The sequence below is a fragment of the Castor canadensis genome, chromosome 11 (genome assembly GCF_047511655.1).
Source record: "Castor canadensis chromosome 11, mCasCan1.hap1v2, whole genome shotgun sequence".
Classification (NCBI taxonomy): Eukaryota; Metazoa; Chordata; class Mammalia; order Rodentia; family Castoridae; genus Castor; species Castor canadensis.
In genome coordinates, this window is record NC_133396.1 from 44,831,952 (window position 1) to 44,846,747 (window position 14,796).

At 35.6% G+C, this 14,796-nt stretch overlaps 1 protein-coding gene across 2 annotated transcripts in view; it reads right to left on the bottom strand.

Moving 5' to 3' along the window:
- Ssh2 (slingshot protein phosphatase 2) overlaps window positions 1-14,796 on the bottom strand; it is a 272,549-nt gene that overhangs the window by 157,161 nt on the left and 100,592 nt on the right. For both annotated transcript variants that reach the window (XM_074046515.1, XM_074046516.1), the window contains exon 2: window positions 2,588-2,631. In XM_074046515.1, coding sequence (XP_073902616.1) covers window positions 2,588-2,631 — 44 coding nt within the window. The remainder of the gene's footprint in view (window positions 1-2,587; window positions 2,632-14,796) is intronic.

Genomic DNA, 14,796 nt, shown 5'->3' on the forward strand with positions numbered 1-14,796 from the left:
TATCCATTCTCCCCCAAATTCCTATGGTGAAGCCTTAACTCCCAATTTGATGATATTTGGAGATGGGCCTTTTGGGAGGTAATCAGAGTTAATATGAGATCATGAGGGTGGATCCCTCATCAGAAGAGGATGAGATCAGTGCCATGTGAGGACACTGAAAGAAGGTACCTGTCTGTAAGCCAGGAAGATGGCCCTCACTAGAGCTAGCACCTTGATCTTGAACTTCCCAGCCTCCAGAACTGTGAGAAATATATGTCTGCTGTTTAAGCAGTCTAAGTATTTTGTTATAGCAACCTGAGCTGACTAAGGCTGTCTTTTTGCAGTTGAGTTGTAGGACTTTATGTATATGTATGTTTATATATTGGATATTAACACCTGGTCCATTATGTGATTTGCAAATATATTCTCCCATTCTGTGGGTTGCCTTTTTACTCTGTTAATTGTGTCCTTTGATATATAGAAGGTTAAATTTTTTTATTCAGTTTATCTATTTCTGTTCTTGATATTGTTGCCTGTGATCACTGGTTTTGTTTTGTTTTGTTTTTTCATTGGTCTAGGGTTTGAACTCAGAGCTTTGCACCTGCAAAGCAGGAGCTCTACCACTTGAGCCACATCTCCAGACCATTTTGCTCTGGTTATTATGGAGATGGGACCTCTAGAACTCTTTGCCCAAGCTTGCCATGAACAACAATCTTCTTGAGCTCAGTCTCTCAAGTAGCTAGGATTATAGGTGTGAGCCTCCAGGGCCTGGCTGAACAATGGTATTTAAAGGCATCATATTTTGTTCTAATTATACTGAAAGATTACATTTAACTTATGATTTTTTCCAATAAATGGCATTTGGTTAAGATAAGAGATTATTAATGCAATTTTTTATCATTTGGAACTGGACTTAGTTCTAATGATATGCTGCTTACTATTCAATCCCCTACTACAAACCACTTTTGAACACACAACTGACAAGATGAGTTCAGCCATGTCTAATAAAAAGACTTAACGCTGGTGAGGGAGGAGGAAAAAAAGACTTAATACTGGTTTATTCTGTGGTAAGTGATTGGAGAATGCAGTAGCCAAATACACAAAGATTAACCTCTTAACATACCATCTAGCTACAAAGGACACTCAATTGCCAGGTAAGAAAGTGTCTTTACTTTGGGTCAGACTAAAGTTAGTATTAAATGTAGAAATGACCTGTCAAACACATTTAATATAAGAAATTGTAATAGACTAGCAAACTATGACTTTATAAAATGGGTGTTACTAGGTTTTTATTTCTTACTTGAATAAAGGATCCTTTTCTTATAAACTGAAGTTTGCAAAAATCCTCTTCCTGATCATATTGTTGTCAACTACTTTAAAAGTAGGTCTTGACAATTCAGTGCTGTGAACTGTCTCATCGTTGTGTATATTTTTTGGTACACGTATTCTAGTGGATACCAAGACAAGTATAAAGTTTGAAATCAACCCAAAGATCTTTACATTTGTTCTATTAGGAAACTTAAGAATCCTTTGGAATTCTTTTTCATTTTAATGGGAAATGAGGTCATGATTCCTCAGGTAAAATTTCTACTGGATTTCTACCTCTTAGCCCTATATTAAAAAGGAGGAAATATTACTGCCAGATCTTCCCTAACAGAAAGCGAGAAAGTAAGCTTTAAACCAAAATTTATATGATAACCAAGACAGGAAAATTATTGCTAATGACTCAGTTACTGATGAAAAGGAACTGTTTTTTTTTATTTTAAGTTGTAGTTTACAATGGGAAGGTATGTTATTTTGTATTTCATAAATTTCTCTCATAATTATTTTCTCCTAATGGCAGGGGTATTGGCACTTTTATAACATGCATACTATTCTATGAAAAGGAAAAAAATTAATTGTATTTTAAAGGATTAGGTAGGTTATTCATTATATCCCTTTGTGTAAATACGAAGTGAAATATTTACCAATCTGTAAGAATTGACAAAATCTATCCAAATGAATAACAAACAAATATAAAACTGAAGGGTTTTATTCAGTCAATATTTTCCTAAAAGGTAAGGAAAAATTGCTTATTTTTCAAGCTAGTTCTTTAGAGACTTTGGTGAAAACTAAGCCAAAATTGGTTTCTGCATCTTTTAAAAACAATCTACCATTTAAAATCTCTGAGTCAGTAACTAGATTTTTTTCTTTTCCTGTATTGAGATTTGAACTTAGGATCTTGTGCTTGCTAGACAAGTGCTCTACTGCTTGAGCCACACCCCCAACTCTTTTTTACTTTAGTTATTTTTCAAGTAGGGCCTTGTGATTTTTGCCATGTATGGAGAAGTAACTGGATTCTTGTGGGTTTATTTTTATTTTTATTTATTTTTTTGTGAGTAAAGTAAGAACTAATTGAGATAGAAAAGTAGAAAAGAGTAGAGTTCCCAGAGCTGGGAGGGGTCCCAATACAGGGAGCCCATAACTGGATTCTTAAAGCAGTTCCATTTTTGAATGATCAATGCAGCATCTTGGAAAACCAGGATAAACTAATCTGACAAGACTAAAGAAGATTTAGAGAAAAAACAGTAACTACAAAAATGCTATATGATATAATGAACAAACATACCTCCTGGGCTGTGACCGGCATTCTTCCTCCCCACTGTCTGCCTCCTGTATAAACAGAAAATGGGGAGCAGGGAGAGAAAGAAAAAGAAAAAATTAAAGCCTGAAGTCTCATATATCACAATATCACAAATGAAATTTTACTGAGCTTTACATGTGATAATATATCATCCATGTTGCTATGCATTTAAAATGAAATTTCTTTATAAAAGATGAGTCCTACCAACCCAAAGATTGAAATACAGCTTATTCCTGAAGAAAACATCAATAATAGTTTAGAAACAAATTTCATTGATAACAAAGTGCTACTCATTAAAACAATTATCTCTGAAAACCAACTGACAATGTATATACTGTTATGCTACTTCAACTTTTTTTTTTTTTCAGTACTGGGGTTTGAACTCACAGCCTACACCTTGATCCACTCCACCAGCCCTTTTTGTGATGGTTTTTTTTTTCCCAAGATAGGGTCTCCCAAACTATTTGGGAGTTTGACTTCAAATTGTGATCCTCCTGATCTCTGCCTTCTGAGTAGCAAGGATTACAGGTGTGAAAATCAGTAAGCATTTGGACTACCACCACCAAATCTCATCAAAAGGAGCTATGATTCTGATTCCTAAAGAATGTCATAAACAATGAGCACCACTTCTGAGTGCTCATGATAAAATTACCAGCACCATCAACATAATGGCTACCACTTAATGAGTACTTACAGTGTGCCAGGCACTGTGCACAATACTTTAAGTATATTATTCTGTTATTCCATATAATCTCAAAGAGTTGATAATTTTAATACATACATAATAAAGGATAAATCAATGCTATCATTGAATCATAGTTTAATTGCATATAAATTAATGTAGAGTCTTTTTTTCTTTCATTTTTTTTGAGAAAGAATCTTACCATATAGCCCAGACAGGCCTTGAACTTGATATATAGCCCATACTGGCCTTTTTTTTTGGGGGGGAGGGTACTGGGGTTTGAACTCAGGGTCTCATGCTTGCTAGGCAGGTGCTCTACCACTTAAGCCACTATACCAACCTTTTTATGTGTTGGGTATTTTCAAGATAGAGTCTCATGAACTATCTGCCCCAGGTTTGGCATTAAACCTCGATCCTCCTGATCTCCTCCTCCCTAGTAGCTAGGATGATATACATAAGCCCAGCTTGGCCTTGAATGTTAAATCCTCCTGCTTCAGCCTTCTGGGTGCTGGGATTATAGATATGAACTACCATGACGAGCTCTAGAGAGTCTTACAATTTATGGCAGCTTAGGCTCAATGAATATTTTACAGATGAGTAAACTCAAATTCACAAAAGGGAAATAAGTTGTCTGATTAAACTCGTATCAGACATTAAAGCCTTCCAACTCACTAAAAACTGTATCATTTACCTCTTCCACGTTACTATATTATATATATCTTCACAGAGATGAGAATATTGACACAAAGGAAAAGAGAGAAAAGATGATAGTATTAATGACATTAAGAGGCTAGATTTCCTTTAAATTTGCTTCTTGACAGTTCATATTTGTTCTGTTACCACTTTCGCTCTATTTGGCATAGAGAGAAAAATAATCTTGAATAATATGTGCACTATCTTTCATCAAACCACTGACATTTTCTAGTATACGTAGCCATCCCCATCTCTACCTCTATATCATAATGTCTCTCTCCACTCCTGGGAAGTTATGGTCAGTTCTTAATTTTTATTTCCATGTTACTTTCAATATTGATTTTAAACATGCCTCTTATTTTCCTCAAAGGAAGAATACTGCAAAAATTACATTCCCAGAGGGTGTACAGGTACAAGGTGTCATAGTATGCTATATTTTTTGCTATAGAAGAGGGTTTGGATTTCAGAAGGTATGTCCTTTAGAAATTAAAAAAAAAGAAAATGAAAAGGTGCTAAGATGGAAAAGAACTCCCTCTCGAATCAAGAGTCACAGCCTGGAGGTTTGCAAGAATAGAAAGTTTCAGACAGGCAAATGTTTTATGCTGAAGGGAACTGTACTAAATAAAAATGATTTCCTGGAATGTCATTTAACAAATAATGCTTTGTTATTGTTATTACTGATTAATAGATCTCAAATTCTGATATTAGTCTTCTCACATTATTTTTATTGCATGAGATGTTATATAATGAAGAATAACTTAACATATTTAAGTTATGAGGTACGCTACTAAAATCAATGCCAGTCCACCTTAGAGCCAGAATACTATCAACACCTTTGCATTTCTCTGAATGCTTATTTCCTCTTTCTCATTCCTGTCCTACTTCCATGATGTGACTATTATGCTGAAGTTTATCATTTCTGTGCCAATTTTATTGTAAAACATTTCAAACATACAGAAAAGTTGAAAGATTTCAAAGTAAATCTGTATCCACCATCTGGATTCCGCCATTAATATTTTCTATACTTGGTTTGTCACATATCTATTCATCTCTCTGTTCATCAATCCATCTTATTTTGAGGATGCATTTCAATGTAAGTTATTGACATAAGTAACTTACCCTTAAATGCATGTAATTAATTAGAATTCAGTATCCCTTTAAAAGTTCTTTTTTCTTCAAGGTAAAAATGTGTATATAATGAATGTACAAATCATAAATTTACCATACAATGAATTTTTTTGAAATAGGGTCTTGCTACATAGTCCAGGATGGCCTAGAACTTGTAATTCTGTCTCAGCCTCCTGAGTGCTAGTTACAACAGATGTGTGCTACCATGCCCCGCCAATGCAATGAATTTGGACAAATGTATATATCTGTGTAACTCAAACTGCTATCAAGAAACGGAACATTTCTATAACATCAGAAATTTTTCTTATGTCCCTTCCTAGTCAATTCAGTTGCCCAGAGGCAACTACTGTTCTGATTTTTTTATACTACAATTTTTTTCCATTTAAAATTAGTACATAAAGGTTGGGCATGTGGCTCATGCCTGTAATCCTAGCACTTCAGAGGCTAGATCAAACCAGGACCTCACACATGCTGGGCAAATGCTCTACCACTGAGATGTACCCCGAGCCCTGTACTTTAAAAAAAAAACCAAATTATCATTCTAACAAGATTCATCCACTTATTACATATAGCTTTAGTTGTCATTTTTACTGGGGAATCTATAGATTCCGTTTATGTGACCATATCAAAGTTTATCCATTCTCCTTAGATAGATTGGATTTTTCCCAGTTTTTGGTGACATAACAATGTTACTATCAACATTCTTGTACCTTCATTTGGTATACATAGAAAAGAGTCAATAGGATATATGCCAACAATTTAGGCTGCAATGTAATAGAGTAAATAAAGGTTCAACTTTATAAGATCGTGTCAAATTATTTTCCAAAATGGTTGCACTGATTTATACTCCCAAAAAGAAGGGTAAGTTTCAGTTGATCCAAAACCTAGTCAATACTTCGAATCATTAGATGTCTTCAATTTTTGCCTGACTAGTGTTAGATCTCATTGTGGTCTCAATTTGTTTTGCCTTGAGAATAACTAATGAGGTTGAGCATTCTTATATATATTTATGGGCTATTACTAGCTTCATACCTTTGCCTTCATTCCTAAAATGAGTAACCAAAAGAGGGCTAACTCAAATTGTTTTCAGTTCTTTGATGGATTTTTCTACTTATGACAATTGTGATGTGAGTATGTAGAAAAGTGAGAAACAAAAATATCCCTGATGCTTCCTTAAAGGGTGCAAATAGCCAAAACCAGTTATGTCTGCATGGCAACATAACATTTATTGAGCACCACTGTGGTATTTTATATGCTATTTCATTAAATGTACACCATAACCCTAAACCCATAAATGGTAAAGTCAGCAGCTGAATTCAGTCAATCCGCTATAACCAATTGCTTCTAACCTAAGAATCTGAATTTATCTATATCCCAAGTTAGGAAGGAAGGTGCTGGAGAAGGAAGTTTACATTTTTCCATGGCTTATAATAAATAATACCCTTTGCACCTTTCTTTTATGACTAATCCACTTTAAAGTAGGGCTTACAGAGTAGAAAATTCTTTTGGTACATACACAAAAAAGTAAGACAGATGCTTCTAATATAAGATCCTTAAGTACAGTAAATGTTTTTCAGGCAAATGAATGATTTGCTTCCCCTTCAGTTTAATTGGAAAAGTAAATTTTTAAAAAGCCACTTTGTATATCAGGCATTGTTGATCTTTCACTAAATAGATATAAGCCAATCCTAGCTACTCAGGAGGCAGAGATCAGGAGGATTGCGGTTCAGTCAGGAGCAAAATGGTTTCGAGACCCTATCCCAAAAAAACCACAAAAAATGGGCTGGTGGAGTGGCTCAAGGTGAAGGCCCTAAGTTCAAGCCCCAGTACTGCAAAAAAAAAAAAGAAAAAAGAAATTAAGAAAATGTTTACTTGTGTTTATTTCAGCAGAATTCACAGCCAGAAATGCAAAGATACAATACTGCTTGCACAATAAGAGTTAAATATCAGGTAATGCAGTTATCTTATAAGCAATACTTTCCTAAGTTTTATCACTCAAAAAAAAATTTTTTTTTTTTTGGTGGTACTGGAGTTTTAACTCGGTACCTCACACTTGCAAGGCAGGTGCTCTACCACTTGAACCACATATGCTCCAATCTGAGTGGATTAATTTATCATTCTTCAAAGGTACCTACTGACTTTCTCTGTTCATACTGTTGTATTAACATGGAAGGCCCCTTTCCCCTCTCCTACATTCTTCTTTGGCCTTGAAAACCCACCGCTTTCAAATGGTTTCAAATGCCAGAAATTCATGACATTTCTTTTATCACCTGTTGCTCTCTGTCTCCCTCCACTCCTGATAGTTATTATACATCTTTCTGTGGCATCATCCAGTTCTGTTTTTGGGTTACAACAGGGTACTTGTTTTATCTTCCACCATCACACAATAATCTCTTTAAGGCAGGAACCATTTAAGATGTAGGTATACTACTAAAACAGTTTCTCACTAGGGGGAAATGAATTGTTACTATGTTAATATTCATGTTTGAAACTAGACAACTAAATTTTCACCCTTCAATAGAGAAAAATGTAGAGTGAGGACATTTACCAAACTTTGGCAAATAATCAGTATATTCATTGAGAGCTACTGCAGTCCATAAGGAACATAGAAAATGTGAAACAATATCATACTCAAGGAGAGTTCATCTGCCTGAAGAGGCAAATTTGTTTTATAACTGAAAAGTTGATCCAAAAAGTACAAGTACACATTACAGGAGTTCAGTGTTCACAAGTATGCCTTGAGGTCAATCTTGGAAGATCTTGCAGAGGCATAGAGAGTGACACAAGAACAAAACACAAGGAACAACTTAGGGATGGAAGTGACCTGACTAGTGAGTTGAAACCTGGGGCATGCTTTGAGGAAGATTCCAAAAGATAAGGTTCAGGGGACTGGGCTCTGAACATGATCTACCAGTAGAAGAACCTGGGAAGGTATTTAGCAGCATCTTAGAAAACTAAGTAAAATTATAAATTTGTTGACTTAGTGGCGGAAAAAAAAAAAAAGCTTTTGAGGAGGCAGAGACTAAAATTCAAGGAAAACATTTTTCCAAAGCCAGAAGACACTAATTAGTTTAACCACAGATGTCCACTAGAGGGCAGACAAGTCAAAGATGAAACTCTTTTTGAGCTGCAGAAAGTACTACATCCACAGAAAATACTGAGAAAAGATACATTGTTACTGTTTAAAGGCCATCCTCAGTACCTTCAACCTTGGAAAGAGCCCTACTCAGCAGATCAATCTTTTATGGAAATATTCTGTGGTATAAAATGCTTCTAAATTGCAGAGTAGAACTGGACTTCTGGCTCAGCTGACAGGCATGTGCTCATACAGGGCAGGCATACCTGGATGCTAACAGCAGCACTCATTACTGGCTACCTTATACCTTAATCTCCTCCACCCATTTTAGACATCCTAAACACTGCCCAAACAAATCCCTAACTATGTAATATCTGGACCTGATTTCAGTCTAGGCACTCCATTTCCTTTGGTCTTAAGGACTCACATCCATAAAAGTCAGAGGTGAGATGAGGCTACCAGGGAAAGGTTCTGATGTATGCATTTGCCTCATTAGACTGAGGAGCTCACATGGGGCAGAGAAGAGGATGCTGGGGGTGTTTTCAGTCTCACTGACTAGAACACAACACCTACATAAAAGGGTTGAGAATTTTAGCAAATTTTTTAGAGGCTAAGGCTAGATTTTACAAAGAACCATAAACTATATCTGCTTTGATTTCTTGCCACATGTCTACCATTAAAGGTACAAAGGGCAATCCTATTTCATAGGCTTTCCGCCATTAGCTGCAAGTAGCTTTCCACTACATTTTTTTGTTTGCTTGTTTTGAGATAGAGTCTTGCTATGTTGCCCAGGCTGACCTCAAACTTGCAATCCTCCTGTCTCTGCCTCCTGGGTGTTAGGATTTACAGGTGTGCATCACAATGCCTGGCTAGTTTCCCTCATTTCCAACCAATGCTAGCATCACAAGCATTTTTTACCTCCTATATCTTGGAAAATGATACCATTTAGTCTCAGGTATTAACTGCAAGTGAATTTTCCCATACTGAAAATACTGTAGTATCTTCAACAAACCACAGCATCTTGTCTCTTACACTTTGCTACACTGTTTCTTCTGCCTAGAATGCGCTTCATTTTCTCTTTTGCTTGCCTACTTCTCTTTATCCTTCAGATTGTAGCTTAGGCATCCCTTTCTCCAGAGGCCATCCTGATGCCTCTAAGACCCGGTTCCACGCCCTTTGTAAGTACAAGCATAGCTCCCTCTGTGGTTCTTTACGCGGCAGCTCTCCACTGCCTGTTTACATGTTGCTCTCTACATTATAAGCTTGAAGTCAGGATCACTACTATATACTCAGAATTCAGCAATGCTCAATAAATATTTGTGGCATGAATGACTTAAAGTAAAAACAAGGCCAAGTATGTGGGACAGATTCATTAACCAAGGTGCCCCATTTCCTATGATGTTATCAATCTGGTCTTCAAACATCACTTACTATATGTGATTTAAAATATAAATAGAGCCACATGTTTTCTCTTATATGTGGAACATAGGCCCAATACGAATACAAGCAATATAATGAAAAACAGATTACGCTAAGGGGAGGTCACTATTGGGAGAGGGAGGGTAAAAGAAGAAGGTAAATATGGTTGATGTACTGTCTACACAAGAATGAATATAGAATTTTTAAACCTGTTGAAATCATCATAAGAAGGAGAATAAGGTAGAAAGGAGAAAAATAGAGGAGATGAACCAATTCGAGTTATAATTTCCATATACATGAAAATGTTACAATGAAACTGTATAACTATCTCAAACAAACAAAAATATCTTTTTTCAAAATCAGAGTACAGGAAGGTAAAACATCCTGTCAGGGGGTTGGTACTAGTAGGTGGCAGGGGCGGGGGAGGATATAAGGCAAGGGTGTAAGAAGGTAAATGTACTGGGAATATTATGCACTCAGGTTTGAAAATGGAAAAATGAGCCAGGTGCCAGTGGCTCACATCTATAGTCCTAGCTACTCAGTTGGCTAGGTGAAGCCAGCCCAGCCCAATAGTTCATGAGACTCTATCTCAAAAAAATCCTTCACAAAAAAGGGTTGTGGAATGGCTTATGGTGTAGGCCCTGAGTTCAAACCCCAGTACTGAAAAAAAAAAGGGTAGGATTTATTATATAGCAAGACACACAACAGATCTTTAAATGAGAGAGAAAAAGAAAGAAAGAAAGAAACAAGAAAGAAAGAAAGAAAGAAAGAAAGAAAGAAAGAAAGAAAGAAAGAGAAAGAAAGATGAGACCTGTTTATAAACTAGTCCAGCAATGGGTGGAGGGGGGATGTGGGAGAATGATGGAGGAGGTGAATTCAACTATGATATATTGCAAGAACTTTGGTAAATGTCACACTGTACCCCTAGTACAATAATAAAAGAAAAAAAAAAAAGAAATAGAAAATAACTCCTCAAACAAGAATATTCATAGCCATAGCCATCCCAAATTTTTACATGGGCAATCATTTTTGGAGACTTGCACAACAGAATTCTGATAGAAACACAGATGAATGGGCAATATTATCAATAATAGTAATAAATTAGTGAACAAAATCATTCACTCTTTTTAGTAGAGGTTTCTGCTTATTTCATTTTAGACAGTCACATGTAGTAATCTTTTTATTCTATTTTTATTTGCCTATTAAAATAAATTTCCAAAAAATGTAGCTCATTAGTTCCTTCATAATTTATTGTGGTATGTGGTTTAAGAGCTATCTCAAAAAATACTGAAGACAAGACAGGGCTGGCAGAGTGGCTCAAGTGGTACAGCACCTGCCTAGCAAGCGTGAGGTCCTGAGTTTTCAAGCACCAGTACTGCCAAAATAAATAAATAAATAGATAGATAGATAGATACATACATACATAAAATAAAAATAAATTTTTAGAGGTGTATACACAGAGATGGAAAGAAAAAAAGAAATTTCAAGTCTAATGACAAACTGAGATAGAGTTAGTATAATAGGCTTCTTTAAACTCTATATATCCAGATGGTCAGGGGTTTCCTATTCACTGTCCTCTGCTGTTAAGACAAATTTCTGGTGGATAGACTTAAGGAGCACCCCAAAAGACTGCTGCATGAAACTTTAGCCTGCACCTAGGCCATTTGACAGGAAGGGAAGAGTTCCCAAGATCACCAACGTTACCAATGGCTAGATGTGGTGTGTGCCTGTCTATTATCCCAGCTATGTGGGGAAGCATAAATAGGAAGATTATGGTCCAGGCTAGTCCGGGCATAAAGTGAGACCCTATCTCCAAAATAAAAAAAGGTAAAAAAGGTTGGAGGCATGGCTCAACCTAGTAATTTTGATGCCCTGAGTTCAAATCCCAGTACTTCCAATAAACAAGCAAGCAAGCAAGCAAACAAACAAGCACATAAGAAGAGAAGGTTAAGACACTTGAACCTACTTCCTTGATTTACCTCTACGACTGTAGGCACATCACTTAACTTTATTGGACTTCTATAAACAAAACACTGAAAAAATAAATTATAAAAAAAAAGCAAAAAACAGCCTCTAAACCTCTAAGTAAGACATAAGCACTGAGACGAAGGAAAAAATATGGAGTCAAAAGTCAAAATGTGATCTAATTCCTAACATAAATTAGGCCTAGCTAGTGATTCTTGCTGATACACTAAACATTATAAGACCAATTAATAATTTCTATGGCTAGATAATTCTGGTTTTATTTCATAAATGGAAATAAGTAACAAAAATTAATTGGCAACTTAGTGTAGAAGATTTTAATTACACTCACACTTCCCATTAACCTTGACAACCTACCAAGTTGACAAGAAATCACCACCTCCACTAATATAGGTTCCTAGAATTGCATGGATCCAAAATACTTTATAAGAGAAAGGTAAAATCTCCTAAGCACTCAGTCAACTGAATTTCTTCTGGAATTTATTAAAAAATCATCAATTTAAGACCTTTCAATCCACCTCAGAAGCTTCTACACTATGTATTCTTTTAGTTACCTGTTGTTTTTAACTTGACTTACTTCTCCATTGTCTTCCACATTCTCTCCTCCAGAGGCATACTTGCTTCCCTAACACTCCTATGTATCTTTCCATTTTACTTTGCACAAATCTCATGAAGTTCCCTCTTTAATCTTTGAATTTTATATCTTCAGATAACTTTAGAAAATATTGATGCTTTTAGTGGGCATAGTGGTTTACATCTGTAATCACAGTTATTCAGGAGGAAGCAAGAGGATCTCGGTTCGAAGCCAGCCCTAGACAAATAGTTCCTGAGACCTTACCTTGAAAAAACTCAATAAAAAACAGGACTGGCAGAGTGGTTCAAGTGGTAGAGCACCTGCCTAGCAAGAATGAGGCCCTGAGTTCAAACCCCAGTACTGCTGGAAAAAAAAAAAAAGAATGAAAAGATTATGCTCTAAATTCTGGGAAAATATTATTAATGTGCCCCCCCCCACAAACACACATGAATTAATAGTTTAAGAGAGAAGAAACTTTTCAATACAATCTTTTTCATCTGCCATCCTCAGGGACTTCATCACATACATAAGGTCATTAGAGTTCTGATAAACTAAATTACCAACAAGAAGCCTATGATGACATAATAAGATTATTCTGCTAATTATCCTGTGTTATCTACTAGTAATATATTCCTTTTTTTTTTCCATCTGTGTCTACAGAGAGGTAATATATTCTTTAATCTAGATTGTTCCCCCAAACTGAACAAAACTAGAGGGGAAACAGAAGGGGGGAAAAGGGCAAACAATAAAGGACAATGTGGGTATACCTTATAGGAATCTTCTTTCTCTATGTACAGATTCTAACATAAATGAGAATAGCATTGAAAACATCTATCCTTATTGTCATTAGTTAAATCTTTCGTCATGAGAAACTAGCACAGTCCCCAAAGGGAGTTATATGCATAAATTCAAAGAATTAAAAAAAAAAAGGCACCAGCAACTTCATGAAAATGTTATTCCTAGAAACAGGAAAATATAAAAAAGCTTTCCTATCTTGGTCAGTAAACACCTTCTCTGAGCAACCATCAGGAAACATTTATTTCTTGCTTAATTTCCTCAAAAATAAAACCTTCCTGATAAATAATGCTTTGAACAGCCCATGAAAAGGATAACCAAGGCTACTAAATGTTGGTAACATGAAACATTACACATACTAGGATCAACTTAAATATGGGATAAAATAGTAACTATAAAGTATAAAGTATGTTGCAGATTAAAAAACAAAAAACCCTTTTAAACTACTACAGTAAATTGAGATGATACAGAAAATGCTTTCATGCTTTATTCTGCCAGATTTAAGAGACCAACAATAAGAAAAATTAAGCATTAAAGAAAATCAAGGATGATTTTCAGTTGTATCTATGTGTACAGTATTAATACAAGTGAACTTGTTTTTTATAAAGTAAGAAATTTCAAATTCCATACATTTGTGGAGTCACAGAATTAAATACTTGGCATCACAATCCACTGGGAAGTAAGCAATTATTAATAGGTAATTAATGTGTTCTACCCTTTAGTTCACATTACCTGGGACAATTATGAAAGCTATGTAAATATATTCAGATCTGACCCTGAGCATTTAGAGCAGTTCCATTGCATAGATAACAAGCAATGATAGGTTCATAAAATCCTTCTTTCTTGGCCTATGTAATAGGTGAAAAGTTTTAAATAGTTTCACATAAGTAAAATTTTTTAAATATTTAAAAATACTTCAGTGAAGTCAAATATAGAACCTTTTTCATCCATTTTTTTGGCAGTACTGGGGCTTGAACAGAGGGCATCCTGCACTTGTTAGGCAGATGCTCTATCACTTGATTCATGCTTCCAGCCCAAACAGAACCATTTCTTAACAACCCTAGTTTGCATGAATAAGTCCTATGACATTTTCATACTAGTTAGGTTGAGCAAATAATTCAAGACACAGTTCTTGCTATCATATTGGTTCAAATAAAGATTAAGGAGTCTTTATTCCCATTTCCTACATGGAGAACAGGAAATGTTTCCTTTTTTCCCCCCACTTTTCCCTACTTTATCCTGTTATACTAAAAAAAAAAACCCTTGGGCTGGCTCTGAGTTCAAACCCAGTACTGCCACACACACACACACACACACACACACACACACACACACAAAACCCCACAAAACCTAAAATAAAACTTCTAAAAAAAATCAAATGATAATAGTTCAAATAGACCAAATGATGATAAGGTAAAATAAAAGGGTAGGACACAAGTTATAAACATTTAACTTCTGTCTACATTTCATTTAGAAGCCTTCTGTGAGAAATCAAGATCTATTTCTACATGATTCCTAATACTCTTAGATTCCTATGAATGAACCCACAACAGAAAGATAGGGCATGATCCTTCAGACCTCATGACTACACATTCAAGAGGTATCTCAAGTGTCTCCAGGTACTATGCTAGGTACTGGGGCTAAAAGAGATGTAGTCCCTGCTTAGGTCTAATGCAGTAGGCAACTGAAAATGACATAGTAAAACTGCAACTACAAATAGATAAAATAGCACTGCTCGTGTTTTGTTACACATAACTAACAGCCTGCCCCAGGTTCCAGCTCATGCTGTCTGCATAAGTTCCCTTTAGAAAGTATTCCTCAAGGCTTCCTTTTATTTCTTATCA